This window comes from Crotalus tigris, unplaced genomic scaffold, assembly GCF_016545835.1.
Source record: "Crotalus tigris isolate CLP2741 ecotype Arizona unplaced genomic scaffold, ASM1654583v1 scf7180000024470.1849372, whole genome shotgun sequence".
In the NCBI taxonomy this organism is placed as follows: Eukaryota; Metazoa; Chordata; class Lepidosauria; order Squamata; family Viperidae; genus Crotalus; species Crotalus tigris.
The window spans coordinates 367,538-391,722 of NW_024100641.1; the positions used below are offsets into that span (position 1 = coordinate 367,538).

At 42.7% G+C, this 24,185-nt stretch overlaps 2 protein-coding genes across 2 annotated transcripts in view; one reads left to right on the plus strand and one right to left on the minus strand.

Annotated features, from left to right (window-relative positions):
- Positions 1 to 17,928, plus strand: part of ADGRA2 (adhesion G protein-coupled receptor A2) — an 88,815-nt gene extending 70,887 nt beyond the window's left edge. Inside the window, exons 8-19 of the mRNA XM_039332949.1 lie at positions 142 to 306; positions 3,561 to 3,756; positions 4,658 to 4,807; positions 5,077 to 5,238; positions 5,909 to 6,115; positions 6,822 to 7,026; positions 7,872 to 8,080; positions 8,987 to 9,114; positions 9,421 to 9,544; positions 10,717 to 10,862; positions 11,361 to 11,450; positions 12,378 to 17,928. Coding sequence (XP_039188883.1) covers positions 142 to 306; positions 3,561 to 3,756; positions 4,658 to 4,807; positions 5,077 to 5,238; positions 5,909 to 6,115; positions 6,822 to 7,026; positions 7,872 to 8,080; positions 8,987 to 9,114; positions 9,421 to 9,544; positions 10,717 to 10,862; positions 11,361 to 11,450; positions 12,378 to 13,611 — 3,016 coding nt within the window. The 3' untranslated portion in view covers positions 13,612 to 17,928. The remainder of the gene's footprint in view (positions 1 to 141; positions 307 to 3,560; positions 3,757 to 4,657; positions 4,808 to 5,076; positions 5,239 to 5,908; positions 6,116 to 6,821; positions 7,027 to 7,871; positions 8,081 to 8,986; positions 9,115 to 9,420; positions 9,545 to 10,716; positions 10,863 to 11,360; positions 11,451 to 12,377) is intronic.
- BRF2 (BRF2 RNA polymerase III transcription initiation factor subunit) lies at positions 17,634 to 23,587 on the minus strand. Its single transcript, XM_039332950.1, has 5 exons — positions 23,459 to 23,587; positions 22,203 to 22,365; positions 21,924 to 21,983; positions 21,056 to 21,377; positions 17,634 to 19,824 (listed from the first exon to the last, which is right to left on the minus strand). The coding sequence occupies exons 2-5, from the start codon at positions 22,354 to 22,356 to the stop codon at positions 19,125 to 19,127; spliced, it is 1,236 nt and encodes a 411-aa protein (XP_039188884.1). The 5' UTR covers positions 22,357 to 22,365; positions 23,459 to 23,587; the 3' UTR covers positions 17,634 to 19,124.
- Positions 23,588 to 24,185: the final 598 nt, after the last annotated feature.

The following is a 24,185-nucleotide window of genomic DNA, read 5'->3' on the forward strand; positions in this document are numbered from 1 at the left end:
AGTTCCTGCTTCAGTTCCCAGCAATTATATATTGCTAATTCTGTGTGTAAAGACTGTGATGTAATGAGAGGAAATATGGATTGGTCAACATGGGTTGACTGTCAGCCCATGTACTCTTCTAAAAGCACTCTCTGTTTGCAGTGAGCTCATCCTGTCCAACATCCATGTCTCGGCTAGTGGTGAATGGGAATGCACCATCTCCACTGCCCAGGGCAACGTTAGCAAGAAGGTGGAGATCGTTGTGCTGGAGACCTCAGCCTCGTACTGCCCACCGGAGCGGGTTACCAATAACCGTGGAGACTTCAGGTAGGGGTCAAAGTGTGGCAGAAGCTATTATCGCGAGCAGAACCGACCATCTGGGTTCCCCAGACTGGTCCAGAATTCTACTCATTTAGCATGGGCCAATGTGGGAAGAAATTGTCTCAACAGGGAATGGTTTCGTTTTGCTCTATCCCTTTATGTGTTCAGTTGCTGGAGAATCAACTTTTAAAGAAAAACAGGGTGGACATTTGAAATCAATGATAACTTACATCAGCGGTCCCCAACTTTTTGGGCACCAGAGACCAGTTCCCTGGAGAGAGGTTTCGTGCTGCCTGCATTCCACAGTTGGGGCTTACGTTTCTGGCATATCTCTGGCCCGGTGTTGGTTCATTGACCAGGGGTTGGGGACCCCTAACAGATAAACGAGTGAAAGATTCGAGGTTTACGAAACAAGAGTGTGAGTCGCAGCCAAGAAATTTAAAAAAAAAAACAACCCAAAGCTGAATATCTGGGGAACAGCCAGTACACTTGAGTCTGGCAAATCCAATTTTTCCTAATTAGTTGCAGCCATGGAAAAATGATCAATGAGGAAAAGATAGAACAAAGAGCCATACAAACTCTAAAGAGTTTTGGCTTGTAGTTTTATACACATGGAGAACTTTGCTGAAAAACAAGGATGACCGTAAACTTTTTCCCCTCCTCTGTCACGTACAAGGAGTTATGTCTCTGGGGCTATGTGCAAATATTTGAAAGAGGCCATGGGTTCAAAGAGGCACTTTGACATGGCCATAAAGTGTTTTCAATTGGGAAAGCAGCTTAGCCAAGGTAGAGCAGCATCTCTGCATGAGTTGAAGCACGTCGTCGTGAAAGCAGAGCTACCTCAATCTGGACCAGCCTACTTATGGCATCCTTCTAGCAAAAATTGCTTGCGTCAACTCAAGGGAATCTCCTTCTCTTTTGCCATCTCTGCCCTCTTGTGCATTGGCAGTAGAATTGCAGGCAAAGGCCGGAATCGGAAGGAGCCACCCCTTCACCAGCATCTCCCACGAAGCCGAAGTTGGCTTTTCCCAGGAAACCAACTCCAAAAGGAGCAGAGCATTTGTTGCCATCGTAGGAGAGACCCCCGTCACTCTTTAACTGAGAAGACGGGAAGGTGAAGCTGCTTCCTTTGAGCTTCTGCTGTCTTTTCAACCCTGCTGGACAAGGGCTGGGCTAGAGGAGCAGCTGCTGATGGATTGTCTGAATCCTATTGCCAAAAAAGCTCCCCCACCCCTCCCAGGGAAGGCAAAGTCAGCGAGGGATTTGGGATCTCGCTGGCAATTGAAGCCTGGGAATGATTAAGCATCTGTTGCAAGGGAGGCCATCTGAGAGGCCCGCTCTGGCAGTGCAGACAGGCTCCAGAAACAGGAGGTGTTGGAATTTTTCTGGCACGAGAAAAAAGGCCCATGGAGTCGGCTGTAACCTTGGCGGGGTCTTGATGGAATATAAATTACTGTGCAGTCAATGTGGCTTAAATTAACAGCGGGCCTGTCTTCTAACTCCCCCCCCCCTTCCTTCCATCCGTAGCCTGCATGAGCAGGATAGAGCCTGGGATTAGACTTGGGAAAAGCAGCTGCTGCAGCAGCAGCAGACTAGTGGAGGGTGGGAAGATCTTCCCCATCTGTGGCCCAATCGGGTATCCCAGTGGGGACCAAAGGCCTGGTCTGTTGCACACAAGAGCTGGTTTTTTTGCAAGATTCCTCCTTTTCAGGAAATCCCTGGCGGGAACCTGATTGAATGCCAGATGAATAAAGAGATGGTTAGGAATCAACTTCTGGATTTTATTTTATTGCGTTTTATTTTACTACGGAAAGGGTGTGTGTGTGAGGATTCCATACAATGGTGGAGGGATGGCATATTTATATTTTCTTTCCTTTCCCTTCCCTTCCCTATCCTTACGCTATCCTTCCTTTCTCTTTCTCTTTCCTTTCCTTTCCTTTCCTTACCTAACCTTACCTTACCTTTCACAATTCCAGAGGGGGAAAAAAAAACAAGATTCCAAGAGCTTGGCAAACCTTTTAACTGAACCACTGCATGCCAAAAGTCCCATCAAGAAGGCCGAATATATTGATCTGCTCTTGTTAGCCTCGGGGTGCTACTGCCGTGGTTTGGGGGAACCTGTTTTGTAAAATTAAAATCACAGCTCCTTGCTCTAAGCTTCCACATGAAAATATTCTCTCCCCAACTCCAAAAGTCCTTCTTGCCTCATTTGAGAATGGGAGAGATGCTCCTTAAGGGTCTTGGTGCTTATTATAAACATATTGTGGGAGAAAAACCCCTTCCCCTGCTACATCAATCAGCAGCACAGCTCCCATACCCCTCCCCCCCCAAGTGTTGGCTTCCAAACAGCTAAGGAATTATGTGTCTGATTTGTGCTAGCTTGTTCGTCAGTTACATCATAAGATTCATGAGCTGCTGGCCAATATATTCAAATGCTCTTTTCTTTTTTGTGGGGGGGGGGAAGGGGTTGCTGGAGGAAAGATTATTCTTAGAGGATGAAGGGAGAGAACTAGTGATCTGCTTTTCATTTGATCTGATTTGATCGTTAGTGCTAAGGCAGAGTTCTCAATCTGTGGTCCGTGGATCCCTGGGGGCAGGTGCAATGTCATTACAGGGGGTCATGAAGGCTTAAAGACATGCTTAAAAATGTTTAAATCTTGAATTAAGTCTTGGGGGTCTGTGGCCATGATCTGTGGTCACAAAATGTATTTAAAGAAGATCCAGGGTGAAGAAAAGGTTGCCAACCACTGTGCTAAGGTCTTCTTTCCCTACCAAATGTAAAACTTGCTTGAGCTGTGGGACAAGAAATAAATTTGCTTTGACAGGTGGCATCCACGGTGGGGGAGGGTCTCTGATCTCCATTTGCCTTTGCTCAATTCATCCAGCTGTTACTGCTGGCATGAGAGGGAAGCGGCCTCAAAATCCTCCGATCCAGATGTTGAAGCTGCTGAGCCAAGGAGAGTGTTCCAAGAGGCAAATAAATCACTCCATAAAATAATTGGCATTTGACATCTTCCTATGTTTCCCAGCCCTAAGCTGAAGCAATGGAATTTCCCCCCACACACACATGTTAGAGCCTTATTATCTTTAAAGTTGCACCCTCCCCCCCACCTTATCCCTACTTTCCAGCCTTCTAATGCCACCCTCCATAATTCCTTCACTTTCCCTTGGTTGATTCCATAAGCCATTTTTTCTGGGATCTATCTAACCTCAGCATTAGATTAGATGGACATAAGTGGTCTTCTCCTCTTTGGTGCTAGGTGGCCCCGGACCTTGGCTGGCATCACTGCTTATCAATCCTGCCTCCAGTATCCCTTCACTTCTGGGAATGCAGTCTCTGGCCATGAAAAGCAGGCATGGAGGCACTGTGACCGCACAGGCCGCTGGGAGGAAGGGGACTATTCACACTGCTTGTATACCAATGATATCACCCGTGTGCTCTACACCTTTGTGCTGGTGAGTAGGACAATAAGGGCTCATTCCTCTTTGTTTCCATCTGGTTAACTCTGAGCATTTCGCAGCTACTACGGTAGGCAGACCAACTCAGAAAGTGCAGCTAGAAATGTCCACAAGTTTTGTCCAAGACTTGCTGGTTCATTCCAAGAAGGAGATTGTTTTCTGGAGTGGCTCATGGGATACAAAACAAAATGACAAAGTGAACGCTTTGAAGCACGTGGAGAGCCCTTTCCACTGCTGGCTATGTATGAATTTACTCTTAACCTACCTGAGATTTAGAAATCCATCTGGTCCATGTCAGCACTGCATTAACCCACTTACTCCTTTCTGTGATTTTTTTTTTTTTACATGTTTAGCAGTACTATTAAGTCACAACTTCTCTAGATAGCTTCCCCTATACTTCATTGTTTAACGCCATAGCTTTCCACATTGTATTATTTTTTGGGTATGTCTCTTTCTCACCATGTAATCCTCTTTAACCAAGAGTGAAATCCCAACAGATTCCATGTCTCCTATTTGTCCATCCGCCTGTACAATGTGGTCCACATGACACCACAGGGTGCATGAGCCCCTTTCTTGCAGCCCTCCAAATTATAGCAGACCACACTTGACTGGGCTGGCCTGATCATCGTCATTACTTCACTTTGACTACATCCTTTGAACACTCACAGGGTGGCATCTGCATTGGCAGATCTCAGTCCTTCTCTCAAAAGTGGTGACTCTTTCCTTTTATATTCTACTTCATTGAGATTGGAGAACTGACGGAAAACTTAACCCTGCAGCTAAGCAGGCTTTAAGCCAGCTATCTCCCCATTTTGTAAATTAAGCATTGTCAGATATTTGGGGGTGGGGAAGGGAGCTTAGACTGCTTTGACATTTATCTCCATTTATCTGCTGACAGATGCCCATCAATGCCTCAAATGCACTAACCTTAGCCCACCAGTTGCGGGTCTACACAGCTGAAGCTGCAAACTTCTCAGATATGATGGATGTCATCTATGTGTCTCAGATGATTGAAAAGTTCACTGGTTACGTAGACCAGATCAAACAGGTACGTGCATTTACCTTTGGACCCAACTCTCATATGCTCATTTTCCCACATTCATGATGGTGAGGAAAGAAAAGGAGTGTCTACATTCCATTTTTTGCTAAATACGCTCAACATGTAGAAAGTCTAAAGTAAAGATGGGCAGTCTGTGGCCACCATACGATCTTAGCATCTATATTTTACTAATCCTAACAAGGTGGCCTAACAAGCACATCTTTGATCTGGAATGAAATGTTCAATGATTTCTTATATCCCAAATTGCTTTCACCCAGCTGACCGACGTCATTGTGGAGATGGCAAGTAACATGATGCTGGTGGATGACCATGTTCTGTGGATGGCCCAGATTGAAGAAAAAGCTTGTACCAGCATAGTGCACTCCTTGGAGAAGATTGCGACTTATGCTATCAGCACCAACTCTCAGCATATGGCTGTGGTAAGGATCCAAGCTCTCCTAGTGGGTGAGCTGGGAGGAATGGCAGAGTAAAAGGCTAAGCCTGAAGCTTAGGTGTGGGGTACTGCCAAAAATGCAAATTACAGATACATGGAGTTTTTTGAGGGGGCAAGGAATTAGAAATCAAGAATAAAAACAAACACAGGTGAAATAGGAGAATTATTATACCGTGGGAAGGATTATGAGTTGGCTGAGACTAACATATACAAGAAGCTGCTGGTGTTCTTGGACAGCTGTTGAGACTCAAGCATCCTGAAATGTCCTCCTTGCTGATGATTGTGCCTTCTCTCCCTTTGGTTCCTTGTCTGGTTCCTCGATGTTCCTATTGCTTTAAACTCTCCGTAGTATCTCAGAGGAGCACACAACCACAGTGTAAAAGTTATTAGGAGATCTTAAAGAAGGAGAGGATTTTATGTCGTTGCTTCTGTCAGAAGAGCCCATAATCAGGGCAGCAAATATGGGGAAGACATCCCACAAAATTACCACAGGAAAGTCCATCTGTCCAGGAACCTGGATAGCAGGTATAAAAAACTAGAGACTTCAGACTAAGACAAAAAGTGAATGGCTGATGTAGTATAGATGACCCATATGGGATTGGCTGTATCTAGAAGGCTAGTTTGGTTTCACAAAGCTCTTGCCTTTGTTTATGCAGAACTCCAGGAACATCGCCTTTGAAGCCTACCTTATCATGCCAGAAAGTTACCTGGGCATGAGCTGCATGGCTTTTCAGAAGCGCGAGAATCTCGGTAGCCGTTCTCTGCGACAGGAGCAGTTTTCTGAATCCTTGTCAGACCAGCAGCTGAAGTTCCGTTGTGCTACAGGCCGACCAAACATCTCCTTGGCCAGTTTCCACATCAAGGTGAGATGGGATGGAGAAGAAAGGTTTCTGGTGGATGAATGTAATAGGATGGAGGAGGTACTTCTTATCTCTGGCATAGCAATAGGTGATGATGGGGCTTAAATTGAGGAAATGGCATGTAGCTTTTCCATTTAGGCAAGCTCCATATATTGCTAGGTTTTTCATATCAGAATGGAAGGCATAAGAACCAGAGCAGCCTGGAAAACATTATAGACATGTCCGATAAACTCATTGACATATCTCAATCATTGGAGAGGTGACGGAGTAAGAGGATGAGGAGGAGGAAGTCAACCTATTCTCCAAAGCACCAGAAGGCAAGACAAGAAGCAATTGCTGGAAACTAACCAAAGAGAGAAGCAACCCAAAACTAAGAAGAAATTTCCTGACAGTGAGAACAATACAACCAATGGAACAGTCTACCTCCAGAGGTTGTGGATGCTCCATCACTGGAGGTTTTAAAGAAGAGATTGGACAGCCATTTGTCCACAATGGTATATAGGGTCTCCTGCAGGGGGTTGGACTAGAACCAACTCTTTCCTTTCAACTCTATTCTGTTATTCATTTTGTTTGGGTGTGTCAGTGTGTTTTGACTGTGTGTGTCTCTAGCCCTTTTGGGATGGAGAGGAGATGGGGGTTAACTATGGGAAGGGCTGCAAGAGTTTGGCTTGGCCCCATCTTTAGCTTTCTTCATTCCTCTTCTCATTAGAACAGCATTGCTCTGGCCTCCATTCAGCTGCCTCTGGGCCTCTTCTCCCCACCAGCTCCCCACCAGCCTGTGCCCATCAGGTGTAAGCTTCAGTTCCTGGTGTTCCGCAATGGGAAACTTTTCTGCAGCACTGGAAATTCTTCACACCTCGCCGATGATGGCAAGCGACGCAGCGTGGCCACCCCAGTGATCTATGCAAGCACAGGTAAGAGACCCCGGTTGCTGTGGCAGAGAAGGACAGGAGAGACCCTACCCCCAGTGCACGGAGGAACCGTGCGGCTGGCAGTTTCATTGGGAAACTTGGGACCAGGGCATGGAGATGCTCATAAGACAGCTGTTGTGGGATGGATTGCCTGGGAACAAATCAACGGTCAGAGTTAGTGAGGCCGGTCTGGAATTCTTGTCCACCAGAAGGTGAATGTCTGTGGAAATTCTCAATCATCCATGTCACGGTTGTCGCAAAGGTGTTTTTCCGAAAGGCAACTGGACTTTCTTGGGTTTTTTTCCTTGACAACATTTCATTCTTCAGAACTGATGAAGTTTCCTGGATGAGAAGCAAAACGTTGTCAAGGAAAAAAAAAAACCCAAGAAAATCCAGTTGCCTTTTGGAAAAACACCTTTGGGACCCCCCAAAGGTCCACCAAGGTGGAGATATTCCCACTCCCTTAGAATGCTCTTTTCCATCCTTGTAGACACACTTCCTAATGAAGAACACATAAGCATCGTCATTTTCCATTTTTCTACAATACCCTACGGCTTGTGTGTGACATCCTTGGAAATAAAGTTGACGCTAACGGCTGGCGCTTTATATGGTTGTCGTTGTTAATCAGAAGACTCAAACATGATTTGCTTTCCCTTGTCTGAGCAGTAGCTCTGTGGAATTTATTTAAGCAACTCTTAGGCTGTGAGGAAAGGGTCCTGATCCTGAAAAAAGATCTCCTAACCCAGCTAGGGAAACCCTATTTGAGCAAACAAGCACCTACTGAAGTGAGTTCTGAGCACTTAAATTAACTGCATTTTGATTAAACCCCTGGTTCTGCCTCCCCTCAGATGGCTGTGGCGTAAGCAATCTCACCGAGCCAGTCATCATATCGTTGCGGCATTTGGACAAGGGCACAGATCGCACAGCCGCTTTCTGGGACTTTGACATTCTGGGTGGTTATGGTGGCTGGAGAGCAGAAGGTTGCCAGCTGATCCTTCAGGAAACCAACTTCACGACTGTGAGCTGCCGACATCTCAGCAACACTGCTGTGCTGATGGTAAGGCAGGAGATGGCGTATGGCACTCTGATCTATTACCTTTTTGTTTAGCCCTTGGTTACGTCACATAAACTTTTGCCAAATTCTCTTCCAGCAAAGCAAGAAAAACCACTTCCCCTTTTTATATGCATTCCTTAAAGATCTTGCAGGCAGTTTCCCACCTTCATGCCTAATGGCGTGTAGCTTCCTTCGTTCCCAACCTAGGGTAGATAACCTCCAGAGCTCCCAGTTTCTTTTGCTCCTGGTCAAAGTGGGTAGAGCTAAAAGGAAATGTAGTCCCCAATTATTTGGAACAGGCCAAGTCGTTTAAACCTGTTTTAACCTTCCTACTCCACGGACACTTATAAAGACTTAGCATATATTATTGTTATGGTAATATTATTTACTAGAGTTATATTTTGCATTTCCTTCATTATCTCAGTGGTTGAGATGTTGGGCTGGTTGGCTGGAAAGCCAGCAGTCCAGGTTTGAGACCTGAGCTCCACATGACGGGGTGAGCTCCCATCCTCGCCCCAGCTCCTGCCAACCTAGCAGTTCAAAAGCATGCAGATGCAAGTAGATAAATAGGTACCATTTCAATGGGAAGCTAAAAGTGCTCTGTGACATCGTGCTGGCCACGTGACCACAGAAATGTTTTCCAACAGTGCTGGCTCAATGGCTTTAAAACAGAGGTGAGCATTGCCCCTTATAATTGGCAACGCTTTTTTTTCAGTATCTCAAAATGATTAGACACCACTTGTGTCCTCCCATTCTCCCGCAAGTAACAACCATATGATTCAACGGAGACAGAGTGAATGGCTAAAGCTCATTGGCCAGATAACGCCTTTCAGCTGCACGTGGAATGATTTTGATAGAAGCTGTCCTCCTCCCATATTATGCACTAATAAAACATATTCTCAAATACAGGAACTGAGCAACTTCCCGCATGACTCACCGAGTCCCACTGAGGTGCTACATCCTGTAATTTACAGTTGCACAGCTCTCCTGCTCCTGTGCCTGTTTACCACCATCATCATCTACATCATCAACCACAGGTGAGTTTTTAGAGTTGAAGGTTGGGGCTGCCTGAAATTCTCCTCCCTACTGCTGAGCAGGTAGCTACAGTAGCATGTCTCCAGAAGATCTCACTTCCCAGTTTTTTCTTGGTGATAACACTAGCCCAGTTTTTTCTGCTTTGAATAACAGCTCCACCACCCTACCAGAGTCAAACTCAGGGCTTTCTCATCACCTGCTTATCTTTCAAACAGAGATACCTTTACTTGACTATAAGGCCCTTGCCTGCAAAGCTTTACTGCTTGATCTCTTAATTTTCTTATCCCTGTTTTTTTTTTCCCCCCCAGCACCATTCATATTGCACAGAAGTGCTGGCATATGCTGCTCAATCTCTGCTTTCACATCGCCATGACGTCAGCTGTGTTTGCAGGTGGCATCACTCTCACCAACTACGTAGCCGTCTGCCAAGCTGTGAGTTATGAGGGCAGGATATGATTAATGCGGGCTGATAGGTTTTGCCAGATGACACATCACTGAGAGCTTTTCTTCACACACAAGGAACACTGAGAAGTTGCTAAAAATGGCTTCAAGACCACACCAGTGTTCCCTTTGCAACATGGAACTAGTCCAGCCTCTTCATCATGAGCCGAGGTGGTGCAGTGGTTAGAATGCAGTATTGCAGGCTACTTTTGTTGACTGCAGGCTGCCAGTAGTTCGGCAGTTCAAGTCTCACCGGCTCAAGGTTGACTCAGTTGCCTTTTGGAAAAAGCATCTTTGGGACACTTTGGCCACTTCGATTGTCTTTCTAACTATCTCTTGGTTCTCAACCTTTTTAATGCCGTGACCCTCAACCGGTCATAAGTCAAGGACTACTCAACCGGTCGTAAGTCGAGGACTACTCAACTGGTGCAGCACCATTTGCAGAATGGGACTTTTGGCGGGCTCAGCAGGGCAGAGACAGCCTGGACAATTCCTATTGGCTTTTGAAAGCCAATAGAATTAGACTCTATTCAAGAGAGTCTATTCTATTGGCTTTCAAAAGCCAATAGAATAAAAGGGAGTAGCACAGCTAAGGAACAGGGGAAAAAAAATGGCGGACTGCGTTGTTTAGCAACCCCCGTGAAATGGTCATTCGACCCCAAATGGGGTCCCGACCCACAGGTTGAGAACCACTGCTCTAGATCCACCTAGATGTTGCCACCTATTTGTTTGGTAAGGAACAAATGAACAGATGCTCCACCCTGAAAACCACCATCCCCATTATGAAACTGTTTCACTCTTTAACAGGATTACCTTCTTGAGAGATCAGCCCAAATTTACAAAAGATACATTGCCAGGCAGCTGAGGATGCTAATTTGAAGGCAAATCCACACACAAGCCCTTAGCTACTTTACCATTGAGGCAAAATTGGGAAACTGATGACCCTCCAAGAGTTTTGAGATTCCCATACCCATCAAGCAGATGGTCCTAGTTTAAGGAACATCTAAAACCCATCTAAAAGTTTTTTTTTTTTAATTTGCTCACTCTTTGAATAATATTGATATCTCCTCAGACGTATAGGGATAGACAATCCCACAAATGAAGTACTGGAAGTTGTAGCAACTCTTATTGACTTCCAATATGACTGTTCTCCACATCCCCAGGTTGGCATCATTCTCCATTATTCTTCCTTGTCTACTCTTCTGTGGATGGCAGTGATGGCACGCGTGATCTACAAGGCATCCATCTGGAAGGCACCCCAACAGCAGGAAGGGGAACCAACTCAGCCTGCCCCTCGCCCAATGCTACGGTATTAAGGAAGTGGGAACTATAGGACTTGTTGGAAGACACCTGAAGGTTGCGGTAGATAGTGACCCTCTGGGTGGTGGGAACTTAATCATTGTTTGATTCCTTGAATCAGGTTGTTATGCTGTTGGGATAACAGTTTCTTTTTTCCCCTCAAACCTTATAAATCATTCTAAGATTCTGGGCAGGAAATGAGAAAATTAGCACTTAAATGAACAAAATATACAAGAATAAAACTGGCAAAATTTTCTATGATGGTTTACATACTCAACTCATACCAAAAATACAAGGAAATAGGACCAGTTGAATATTCATGCAAAATGCAAGGAAGGTTATGTAGAAACAAAAGTTGCTTGTTAATTCAAGATCAATATGCTATATGAGCCTAATCTGTGATTATTGCATCCAGTTTAGAGTTTAGTTCTTGTATCTCCAATAGACACCTGACTCTCTCTAATTCACAGGATGAATTCTGCATGGTGTTTTCTGGTTTTCTTTCCAGGTTCTACCTGATTGCTGGGGGGATCCCCTTGATCATCTGTGGGATTACAGCGGCAGTTCGTATTGACAATTATGGAGATCAGGACTCATAGTAAGTATTTGCATCCTAAGGTATCATTTCCAATTTGCATCCTAAGATATCAAGATTGTGATCCTACTTGAACATTAATTATGAGTCATCAAGTTGGTATTGACTTTTAACAGCCATAAAGATAGATCTTCTTCAGGATGATCTATCCCCAACCTAGTCCTTCATATCTTCCATCAGTGTATTCACTGCCACTATAATTGAGTCCATCCACCTCACTGCTGGTCCACTATATCTACCACTATATCTACTTGCGCATATATATATATATATATATATATATATATATATATATATATATATATATTGCTGTTTTCAAGTTTTTAACAATCTCTTGGGGATTAAAGATGTTCCCACTTCCTTGCCCCATAAATCCTGCCTAATATCCTTCAAGCACCACCTTACCACATCTCAGAAAGAACAAGGTATGCACTAACAAGCATTCTATTCTACAGGTTATCTGAATAGAGACAGTTGAAATATTTTTAGCTGTAAGACACAAATAGATGTCCCCTCTCCTGCATATCTGTAGTTTCCAGAGTCTCCCTTTAGCTGCCTTAAAGTCAAGATAACCAAGAGATTGTATGGAATGGGACAAAACTCATCACGATCAATTCATCATGGACAACTTGCCACGGCCAATTCACCATGGGACAATTCAACAATTCAATTTAATAATTTAAAACAATTAAAACATTATTTTAATTTTTGTCATTCATATTTCATTTTGTCCCTCCTTTGGCATCCTTTCTTTAATGATTCTATCCCAACATTTCTTCAATATTAGTGTAAATCTTGTCCCGTGGTGAGTTGGCCACAACGAATGGTCCTAGACCTTAGATTGTATGTTTGTCACAAAAAACAGCAGCGAAGCTGTTAACTGCTTAGCAGCCATTCATAATTTGGCCAACCTTTTCTTTCTCCACCCAGCTGCTGGCTGGCTTGCCGACCAAGCATTGGAGCATTCTATGTGCCTGCAGCTTTCATTCTGCTCATCACCTGGATTTACTTCCTATGTGCCGGAGTCAGTCTGCAATGCGGAGCGCAGGATCCCAAAGAAATACCCAAGCCCTTGGAAACAAGGCAACGCTTCGGAGGCAGTAGCAACCTGTTGACCGATTCAGGGTCGCTTTCAGTCACCCTGAATTCCAGCCCCCACACTGCTGATATTGATGGTGTGTATTCCCTGGGGATGCAACTCTGGGCCCTTATCATCACCCATTTCCTATACCTCACTCTATGGACCTTTGGAGCAATGGCAGTATCTCAGCACTGGTTCCTCCTGAAGGTTGTCTTCAGTTGCCTCTACGGAGTCACTGCTGGAGCCTTAGGATTTTTCATCTTTATCTACCACTGTGCCCGGCGCAAAGACGTACAGAATTCATGGTTTACTTGTTGCCCATCTTACAGGAATGCTTTACCTATGCAGGCTTATGGGCACACTGGAGCGGGGGTTGAGGGTGGCTCACAGGTCTTCATTGGCTGCAATCCAGAAGTAGCTCAGTCCATTAAGTCTTCATCCTCCCCAACCAGCACAATTTCAGCCCCAGGGCCCTGCAAGCTCAACAATTTGCAAGTGGCCCTTGCCCAGCCAGACAGTAACCCAGTAACAACTGCCTGCTTTGAGGAGGCAGAGCCTTCCAACAGTAAGAGCACCCCTTCAACCAGGTATACGAACAATCTCCATGGGCGCACCAGGTACCATAAAAGCAGAACTAAACTCTATCGAGAAGGGAAGCATCAGCGCCTGAAGGCAATGCGGGGACCTTCCTCAGAGCATCCTACTAGCGAGAGTGGGAGCCTTCAGAACAGTCATTCAGAGAGTTACCAAAGCAGCCGGAATAGCCCTTTGAACAATCAGAACCAAGGGAAAGTTGTGACTCTGGAATCCACCCTGACGCAGTCGGACTTGAGTGATGGCAGCGGTGGTGGCCCCCAGCCTGCAGATTTTGGGAGAGGCCAGAGGAGAAGCGCCAGCAGAGACAACCTTAAGCATCAGGCCAACCCCTCCGTAGAAAGAGAGACTAAGAGGCGCTCCTTCCCGCTCAATGCAGCCAATCAGAATGGGGTCCTGAAGGGCAGCAAGTATGACATCAACCTCAGTGGCGCGGACAATGCAAGCGGTATGAAAACAGGTCTCTGGAAGAGTGAGACAGCAGTGTAGGAAAGGGTCCAAGAACCTCTGCAGCTGGGATCTTAGAGCAATACCAACTCAGGTAGGAAGCTGCAGGCTACCCTTGTGGCCACAGCCCACCAGACTCAAGCGAAGATAATATTTTTACGTACTACAAAGGCTTAGATAATATGAGACGGGGAGGCAAGAACCATGCTCTCTGCTGGTCTTCCTGAGCAGATGGAATAGGGAGACTGTTCTGACCTCCCGTGGGAATCACAGCACATTTCACTATATATCAGGTGAAGTTGCTGTTCTTTGTGCCAGGGAACATCTTCCTCCAGAGAATGGGCAGAAAGCCACAATCACCCAAGGTGCCAAAGTTGCAAAGCGCGAGACAATCATCTGTTCTTGTGATTGTGTGGTCTCCCTCTTTCGTGTCCCTTTAGATCCTTGATATTTTTGTATAACGTACAAAAAAAAAAGGAAGACAGTGATCTATAAGCTAAACTTCTAATACGCTGTGTACATATGTATAGGCAAATTTGCTATCCAATGGAAAGTCTCTACATGCTTTATGCAAAATAACTCATGTTGTGTGAGACGAGGGAAGCTCTTCCCAGTCATTCAAAGCTATACACATATCTAGTTTTGTTTTGGATAAATCTAATGAATGATTGTAGAGTTGTCAAGGAAAAAGCCACACGGTAGAAAGAAGTGCACTATTAATTGTCCAAAGGTGCATGCTTAGGTGACAATCCTTGGTCTTCTTTAGTCTTTCTTAAGAAAGAGACTTGGGGAGAATATGATTTGCTGGGCATCATTGCCCAAAGATACTTAACAGTAGAGATGTGCAAAATATCTAGAGCTCAGAACAGTTGGAGTGGCTTGTTCAGATTTTACCAGAATGCTGCTCTACAAGAGTTTTTCCATTCAAAAGAGAAGTTTCAGAGTTGAAACACTTCTGGAGCAAATTATTTCAGGTAAGGTCAGAACAGCTATTCTGAGCTTGACATATTTTGTATAAAATCTTTTTAATAGCACTTTCAAGCAGAAGGTATCAACAAGGCCACCTTTCAAGTTACCAGCTGTGGAACTGAATTGGAATAGATTACTAGTTTGGCTTCTCATCGCCAAGGGCAGGGGTCTTCAAACTCGGCCCTTTTATGACTTGTGGACGTCAACTCCCAGGCACGCTGGCTGAGGAATTCTGAGAGTTGAAATCCACAAGTCATAAAAGGTCTGAGTTTGAAGACCCCTGGCCAAGGTTCTTGGTACACATTTGCCATACAGCTGCTAAACAGGCCTGAAGGCTTACTTCCAGCTTTGAATGTTAGGCGGGGAACTGACTGAACAAATGCTCAGATAATTCTATCCTTTTCTGTGATTGGGAGTTGAGTCACTCCTCAAGTTCAAAGTTGGAAGCCCTCAGGCCTGTTTGACAGCTGTGTGGAAAATGGTGTCCCATGAAGCCTCACTACAGGCACGATGCAGCTAACATGCCACATAGAGAAGCCTCTGAAATACACGAGGCTGCTGCACTGTTTAACTAGTAAGATGGAGCCATTGAAAAAAAGTCAAACACATTTTTATTATTCTTGCCTAGGATTAAGCAAAGCCCAGCGCTTATAAAAGTGTGGGGTGTATTAATAGATTAGAAATGGCAACCGATTTATTATGGGCAGTTATAAAAACTGCAAAGGAGAGCCCGCATCTTAACATATGGATTCTCTTTCTTGTAAGAGAGATTTTCCTCTGCCTTAAAAGTAAAGCAGTGTGCTTCTTGCTTCAGAAATAAGAGGGGTTTTTTTGCCCATCAATCTTTTTATTAAAACTGATTACGTTTACTTAATCATATTTTTTACAGAAAGCCCATAACCCCACATTATACGAAGGAAAGCATATGCATGCAGCCAACAGAAATAATAATAATAATAAAGTAACTCATTATGAAACTTTAGAATAGAGTGAAAATTGCCAAGAAAAAAGCCTCAGAGGCTTGAATGACATTAATCCTTTAAGGATTTGGGAAGCTACAAAATATTGTTTTTAAGCACCTTGGGGACATTCCCTTAATCTATATGTATATGTGACAAACGTTAAAAAAAAAGTCCTCTTTGTAATACAGTAACCGTTTCACAGAATTGTGCAGCAATCCTCAGATTGAAGGATGATTGAATCTGTTGTGTCGAAAATGAGCTGAATGAAGGCATTGTGATTCTTTCTCGAAGGCAGTTTCCAGAAATACTGGAAAGAATCAAGCTTATTATTCTGTTTGCTGGCATTTAATTTTTCTGTGCCCAACAGCATAGGGGCACTGCTTACGTACCATGTGCCACATTCCATAATAATCCCTCCTGTAGATATGAAAAACTCACTTGAAGAGGGGGAAAAAAACAGGATTTCCTTGTCTGATTGATGACAGTTCCAAGTAGTTATGTAGCACTGCATCTGTAATGTTACCAACTGAGGAAAGAAAAAAAAGACGCCACAAACTAGAAGAAGATTATTTTCTTCTAAGAATCATATCTTTGCTTCAGGAACTTCAACATGGAATTCATAGCACCGATGTGCCTATAAACATCTTCCTCAACAACTTCAAGATTTCCTATTCAAATAACCCCCATCTCTTGTGTTCCCTCCGTTTTTTTTTTAAATTTCTCAAATGCAGCAGGATGCACACACCCATTAATGCTGATTTCAGTTATTTTCTTATTGTTAATGTACTGCAAAATCCATAAACTCGATTATTTCAATTATGAGGTTAAGTGTGTTGCGTGAATATAACTACAAACAAGGAAAGCTTCCCACATAAGTAGTTGGTGCCTTTTTTAAAAAAATAAATTAGGTTCTAAAGTTCATGATAGCATAAAAAGGATTTGGCCTATGAAATGGGGCATATCATATTTGTTTACACAATGCACTCAGTGGAGGGTTTTTTATCCATGTCAAAGCGATAACATCAGTTTATTGGAATTAAAAGGAACAACAACAACAAAACTGCTGATAAACTGCTGAACTTCCAAGTTTTTGGAAGAATGCATGTTACCCAACTGGGGTAAAAAGAGGAGAGAAATGTATGTTGTGCCTTTAAAACAAACTCTTCAGAGTACATTGTGCAATTATCTTGTGTGCTAGCCAACAAAACAGCAAGGAACATTTTGTGGACAATCAAAAGGAAAAGGCTGGCATCTTACAAATAACACACCCATGTTTATGAAGGATGTAGCAAGGAAACGTGCTACAAATTTTTGCTAGGTCTGAGGGAAGATGTTGGCTTAAATCCCTAAGTTCTTTAAGACCGTTGCCTTGTTTTGTTTACAGAGACAGGCATAATTAACTTTTTGCATTGGATTTATGAACTAAGATTATAACAGTAGGAGGCTGCTGTTTAGAACAGAATATTGGAGGAATGCAAAATTCCTTATTTGAAGGAGAGTCCAGCAAGACCAAGGTCACAGCACCCAACATTCCTTGGAGTTTTTCCATTCCAGTGGAAAATCTTGGCTTTGGCCATGATTCTTGCAACTCCCAGAAACCTCCCTCGCAACAGTCACAGTAATTGATTTAGTATTATTTCCAGGATTGAAATAAGCTATCAACAGTGAATACTTCTGCCCCAAAGGGCAGCGCTTGTAATAGCATTTTGATCCAAGATGGTAAATTTCCCTTCAATCATTCTATGCAAAAAAATACCACAAATGTCTTCTTTGTCCAGGTGTGTGTCTATGTGTTGATTTTATTTTTACTGTGCCATAATTTTTAATTAACTCATTTAAACTGATGTGTACCTTGCCTGTTTAAAAGAGAAACCCTTTGCTCTGTGCAGAGGGCAGAAGGGATAGGTTTCACAGTCCTCCTCGCCAGAAAGAAGAAAACCTACTCCATAAAACCTACCTCCACAGAACTGCAGAGGCTGTGTGGTTTCACAAGCCAGGCCAACCTTGAAATTGCCTAAGACTTCCGGAAAGCAATAGCCATGAAAAGCCAGAAAAGCACTTAATCCTCCTTATTTGAAAAAGGTCATTTTCTCCCATCTTTCTTGGTTTTCATATGTATGATGTTTAATAGAGCCTTAACTATTTTATAGGGCAATATTGCAACCCACATGATATTGGCAATGCTGGACTTGTTATATATGCTTGCTAGAATGAAATATTATTATTGGGCAAATCTTTGTATAAGTACCCTTTCTTTTTGTTGGTTTACATTTTGTGCAAATGACAAATCAAAACCAGAGCTCTTTGAGAGACAGCCGTGCCAAAGAAAGCGTTTAATACATTTTTGTTGTGTTTGCATTTTATACAAATGAACTGTTTTTAGCAGATATTTCTTGTTTAATATATTAAAAGAACTGCAATATCCAAATGAAGCAGGTATTGCTCTTATGTTCCACCCATGCTTTGCCATCTCAACCCACACACTTTAATATTTGAGCAGTCATAAATCAAACTTGTATACTGATTCCAAGCAATGGGACTCACTTACCCAACACTTAAAGGATGTGTGAATTGAACAGCCATTCAAGCAACTAAATTGCTCATCTCGGACACTGGGGATAGGGGGCAAATCTCCACCACACTCTTAATAAATGGCTTTCCCACCTACCTATTCAGGAGGGCTGGAAAAGCCCAACTTGTGCACCCATTCAAAAGGTGTTTATCATCTCAATTGGGCTAATTCTTCTCAAACCCTTTTATTGTAACTTTTTAATATATATAGCTGAAGTCAAATACAAAAGGTTGTAGGTACTAGCCAAATAGCAAGGAGAAAAAAACATAAGTGGAGTTTCACACATAAGATTTAAAGGGATATGCCAATTTCATCCCATTTATACATAGGACAATTAACCTATTTGCATGACATCATAGCATGCACAACCTTATTCCTCTTGTGTGCCCCCCCCCCAGATGACCAGATATGGGAATTATTGCAATATGCCCTTTTCTACACTACTTATGGAATCACTTTCAAAATCAGTCAGTGGCTGCAGAGCCCAAGTCCACTTAATCCATTGAATGCTAAATGAATGTTTACCTTCAGTGTTACCAGACCCATATGGGAAACCTCTAAAACAACACGCAAAGCAGTGTTTGGACTGAAAAGAAGAATGCTCCAATTCAAAACAGAAGAGGCAAAATAAACCAGGAGCGTATCTGATGCAGATCATTACACTTCAATATAGTAAGATTAAATCCAAATATTTCTGATGTCCAGGACTGGAAAAAGTGGTAGAAGCGTATTGGTGTTCATTTAACCAACACACATCTAGGCCAAAGAGCAGTCTAACATTTCTTTCAACATCTAGCAAAAGATTTTACAACTCATATTCTATCACTGTTTTCCCCAATCTGCTTCCTTCTACATCGCTTACACTGTGGATCTAGGAAATCCCAACCAATGCCTATTAAAATATGAGCTGGTTATTTTCTTAAAGATCATGATCTGAACAAGAAGACTTCGTCTAATTTCAGGAGAGAAATTCCTCTGGAACTACGGACTATAAGGAACCCAACCCCTGTTGTCATTGACTGCAGGCTTTTAAGACTCACTAAATACCTTCACTAGCATAGGCGAACCTGCATTTTGCTAAACAGTTCTCTTTCTTCTGGAGTCCGGATGTATTGTTCAATCTCACTGTCTAAAATGGGCTCTTCCCCTGTGATGGTTGGGCCTTCAGGGTCTGGATTGCTGGCTCGAGGCTTCTTTGCTGGGTACAGGATACAAGGCGGAAGCAACGGCATCCGCTTCTTCCCAGCAATGGAATCCTCTCCTGTCAAAGCCGCGGTTGCTTTCATAGGCTGCTGGTCTGGCGGTGCGGTGGAGTTCTCAGCCTCACAGTCTTCGGTGGTATCCACCGTACGGAAAGCCGCCCGTAGAAGCACACGGCGATGTTGCAGCAAGTCTCCAATGTATTTCGACACAGTCCTCCGGTCCACTTTGAGCCCTCGCAGCCAACCCAGCTGAGAGGCCATCTGAAGGAGGATGTTATGCAGTTCCTTCAGTCTTTGTGGGGCTGGCCGTGGCATGTCCATGCCAGCAAGCTTGCAGAACTTTGTAAGGGTGCAAGCGAGACGGTCAACAGGTCGCAAAGACTGCCAGGCCAAAAAGGCTGCTGCCATCACAATGGGGATGGGGTGCCGACCAGTCACCAGCCATGTCTCGCTGGCAAGCTCCACTATCTGGATTGTCCTTGCCAACAGCTTCTCCTTATCTTCCAGAAATTTGGCTGGGATGTCGGATGATTCCTGGAAAAGCTTAAAGCTGAAAGGAACAAAATAAATGGGGGGCATGGAAAAGCCTATCAGTACAGCCCGTGTTTTGGCTTTAATTTTATACAGTCTTGGAAATATTACATTGCAATATTTAAGAGTTGCAATATTTAGTCATTTAATATATTTAATTAAAATATTTTGACTGATTTAACACATGGCCCAAATAATGTAGCATATATATTTAAAGAGTAGTAAAGGGCAAGATTCATCCTAAAAATAATCCATTCTCTTCTCCCACATAATAGTAGAAATGTATTTCCTAACTAGGCCAGCTACAAAATACAAATGCCCCAAAAGCAAAATGATATATTATTTGTTATTTACAATTAAATTAAAACCAGTAAATTTATATAATCTGAGGAAATTATCTAAAAAAAAATCCATGAATTTAATCTGATTAAGGAAATCCAGGCTTTGCCTGCTAACGCCCTGTCATCAGAGATTTCATGATATTTGTCCTTCCTTTTAAAGCAAGAAAGTCACTCCCATTTTAAACAGTATTTAGATCACCGCTAGAGCTGCTTTACTACTTTAATTCTTGAGATCGTGTTTAGCAAGCAATAAATAAAATAAAATAAAATAAACATAATGATTTGCCCAAATCAGGCAAATATGAGATTGTATTCAAAGATGCACAAGACAATTAAAAGCTGAAGATTCTCAGATTAACTATTAGGTAATAACCCTAAGCCTATAACTCTAACCCTATCTGAAACCTAAGTTTGAATCTTATATTAGGAATAACACAACCAGCCAGGAGGACTACATGTGCAAAACATTTTCAGAAAGCAGACAGGTTTAGCAAAACTCTCAGACCTGCCTCAGCCTGAGCCTCTAAGTAATTACTGTATTGCACTTGACTTCTAGTAAATTATACTTTTCTCAATAAACGGAGTTAAGTATCGTTCTTACTAAGCTGAGGCAGGTCTGATAAGAAGATCTAGCTGAGCTCTGTGAAAGTATCTAGGATCTCCGCAACTCTGAGAAAACTTCCAAGTTGACTACAATCATTTCTGAGTAAGCATCAATCTTACTCAGTCCTATCTAGCTTCAGCAAAGTGTCTATACTGCACTTCCAATCTATAGAATTCTCTTAGGACCAATATACTGAAGCCTAAAATAATAAGAATTCATTCCATCCATAGGTCTTCAACAAACTGCACATCAATGGCTCAGACGTTTATAAGAAAAGAATATTTTTTTTAAAAAAAAAAGCTTACCTGTTGAGGTGTGTTTTCACAAGATCGATCAAGCTCAGAGTTGGTACATCCAGTGCCAATTCCTTCAAAAACCGCAGGTAGGTTCTGGCAAACAATTCCTTGTCTGCATAAAGCAGCAAGGAGACAGTGCCCATTGTCAAGGGCCAGTTGTGCTGTCTACAGGTCACGAAAACACAGCAACCTATAATTATCTCCTTCTTCTCCAAACTGACCAAAGCAAAGCAGGGGCATTTGATTGCCTGTTGATAATAAGACACGGCTGTATCTTCAAACAGAGGAGGAAGTCGGAGAACTTTGCAGAGATCCCGAACCCGTCTGATTCCTATGGAAGAAGGCAATGCAGATACTTAAGAAAAATGTCCATACCATGGCCCTCCAGATATTTCTCGCAATATTGGCTGGGGCTGTAGTTTTTGAAGGACCACTCTTATTTGACACCAACTTCTTGCTTCAGAAAATAAGTAATTGCCAGAGTCAACCCTTTTTTAGTTGCAATACATCAACTAGCAACATAAATTCTGGGCTCAACTGTGGTCGTAAATCGAGGACTACCTATACATTAGAACTGCTGTAGTAATGACTTTCCCATTTTTATATAGACAATTTTATAATTGTGTAATTTTATATAGACAATTTAAAGCCTACCTATCTGGCAGAAACCTGGTACCAGCCCAAAATTATCTACCAGGGATTTAATGAGTTCTTCCAAAAACTGAAATGGGAAATCAGCCCTGCCCCTAACAAAGGATGCAGGTAATTTAAAATATAAAATGATTTTGCTTTTAGAGAGGAACTACAACTTCACAAATGGGAAATACAGTAATTTTTACAATGCACCAAGTGTTGACTGGTAATATTAAACATTTACCTCGCTGCAAGCAGCGGCTCAGCTGGTCACTTTGACCAGTACTTCGTGAATATGTCACTTCTGAAAAGACAAAAAAAAATTAGAAAGAGAAAATGACAAAAAGAATATCACATTTCCCCAAACAATTATTTAAAACTCAAACATTTTTAATGTTCAATGTTTAAAAGTTTGAAGTTTATAAAAGGCCACAAGGGATGTCTTTATCTATGTAGATCACAGGTATCCAAAATAAACCTTATAATCCCAGGAGTTTTAGTTCCACTTTATTTTTTGATTCACCTTGTAAATGTTCTTCATCAGCATACGTAGTTGTGAGAAGTCCTTCAGTTAGAATAAAGCCACAATCTGCACACACCAACTGGTTCTGAGTATAGTGGGAATCTTCCACAATTTCCAAGGAGCCACAATCTGGACACTTCTTCTGAGTGGACATTTTAGTAGCCTGAGAACAGAATTATTTTAAACTGATGACTGAAAAAATATTAGGATTTGATTAATATGTTTGCTGCATAACTTTTTCCATATTCCATATGATCAACATAAATCCGCCTCCATCTATCTGTCTAATTTATATATTTGAAATAATCATAAGAAATTAACTTGCTAGTTAGGAAAAGGTAAGCTTGACCTATTGGATGGGCATACCTCAAAATACAATCAGTTATTATGATTTTAGCAAACACATGTGTATCAGTGCTGAACCATTCTGTCCACCTTTGAATTCTGGCAATGCACTGTATGCTTCTCAGCAAGCTGTCTCTTTCATGAGTTTTGTGCATCAATTGAGCACAATCTAATCCCAGCAAGGATATCTTCTAATGCATTCATGATATATTGGTATAACACTACTAGAATATATGATAATAGGGTTAGAAGGGATTGTGGAGGTCTTCTAGTCCAACCTCCTGCTCAAGCAGGAGACTCTAGTCTAGTCTATACCATGCCGGACAAATGGCTGTCCAGTCTCTTCTTAAAAACCTCCACACCCCAATTTCTGTATTGGGTAAAACAGAATAACAGCGTTGGAAGGGACCTTGGAGGTCTTCTAGTCCAACCCCCTGCTCAGGCAGGAAACCCTGTATGATTTCAGACAAATGGTTGTCCAATCTCTTCTTAAAAACTTCCAGTGTTGGAGCATTCACAATTTCTGGAGGCAGGTTGTTCCGCTGATGAATTGTTCTAAATGTCAGGAAATTTCTCCTTAGAAATTTAAAACCTTTTGTACACATGAGATTTCATCACTAGTAGCAGGAAAAGAGGAAACCCGGGCCAGAGTTAAGCGGACCGAAAACCGTTTTGCAATCAAAACAAAAACCACCATCACCCCACAGAGATCGCTGGGGCTGCCTGGGCATGGGTCTACGGTTTTTAATTAAGCCAGAACCCATCAAGATGCTTGTTCGAAGACCCACACCGTGCAACCCACCCACCCCCTTTCATAACCAATATGGTTCCGGGAGCGCTGGGGATTAAGGGAGTTGGGAGTCTCCACACCGAGCGCAGCCTATAGCAGCCGCTGTAGGGCATTCGCGTACCTTACTGCGAGTCAGAGGACGAGGGGGGCTATCCTCCCACGGCCGTATGCCTAAAAGAAACAACTCCACTTCGCCCTCCCTCCGAGGACTGAATCGTTTTATTTTCTTTTCCTCAAACAGGAAACAGAAGCGCTGGGGGAAACCTTTCGAAGGAACACGCCTTTTTCGGCGCACTCAGTATCCAGCCAGCGGCAAAGTGATCACCGTTTAATAGTTTCCGAAGAGAAACAAAGAGTAAAGGAAAAAAAGTTCCGGGTAAGCGCTGAAGCGGCTGTTTACTTTCTCTTTCTAGATAAATTCGAGAAAAACTCTGGGGACCTGCTATGTCTTTTATTCGAAGTGAAGGATACCTGATGGGCAGGAGCGCATCCTCCTCTTCTATGATTATTACTATTATTCAGTTTAACTTCCTTCTCAGAGGTCGGGACTTCTTTTTTTGCGTTGGAACCTGTTCTATGCCAGGAGCAGAGATATTATGCAGTTGGGTGTCCGAAATTTAATACATAAATAATGTGATATCCATTATGACAATAATCAATACTGTGTCATCTTTATAAATCAGTAACACCTTCCTCGTTAACCATCCTCTATAAAACGTTTCCTTCTGAGAAAAAAAATGTTTTATTGGGTCAGTATGTAAAAGAGTCTAATTGGATTTTTGCCATATTCACCAGGATAAACAAACATTCAAACTTGAATTCAAGGTTAACCAGGGTTAATTTGTTAA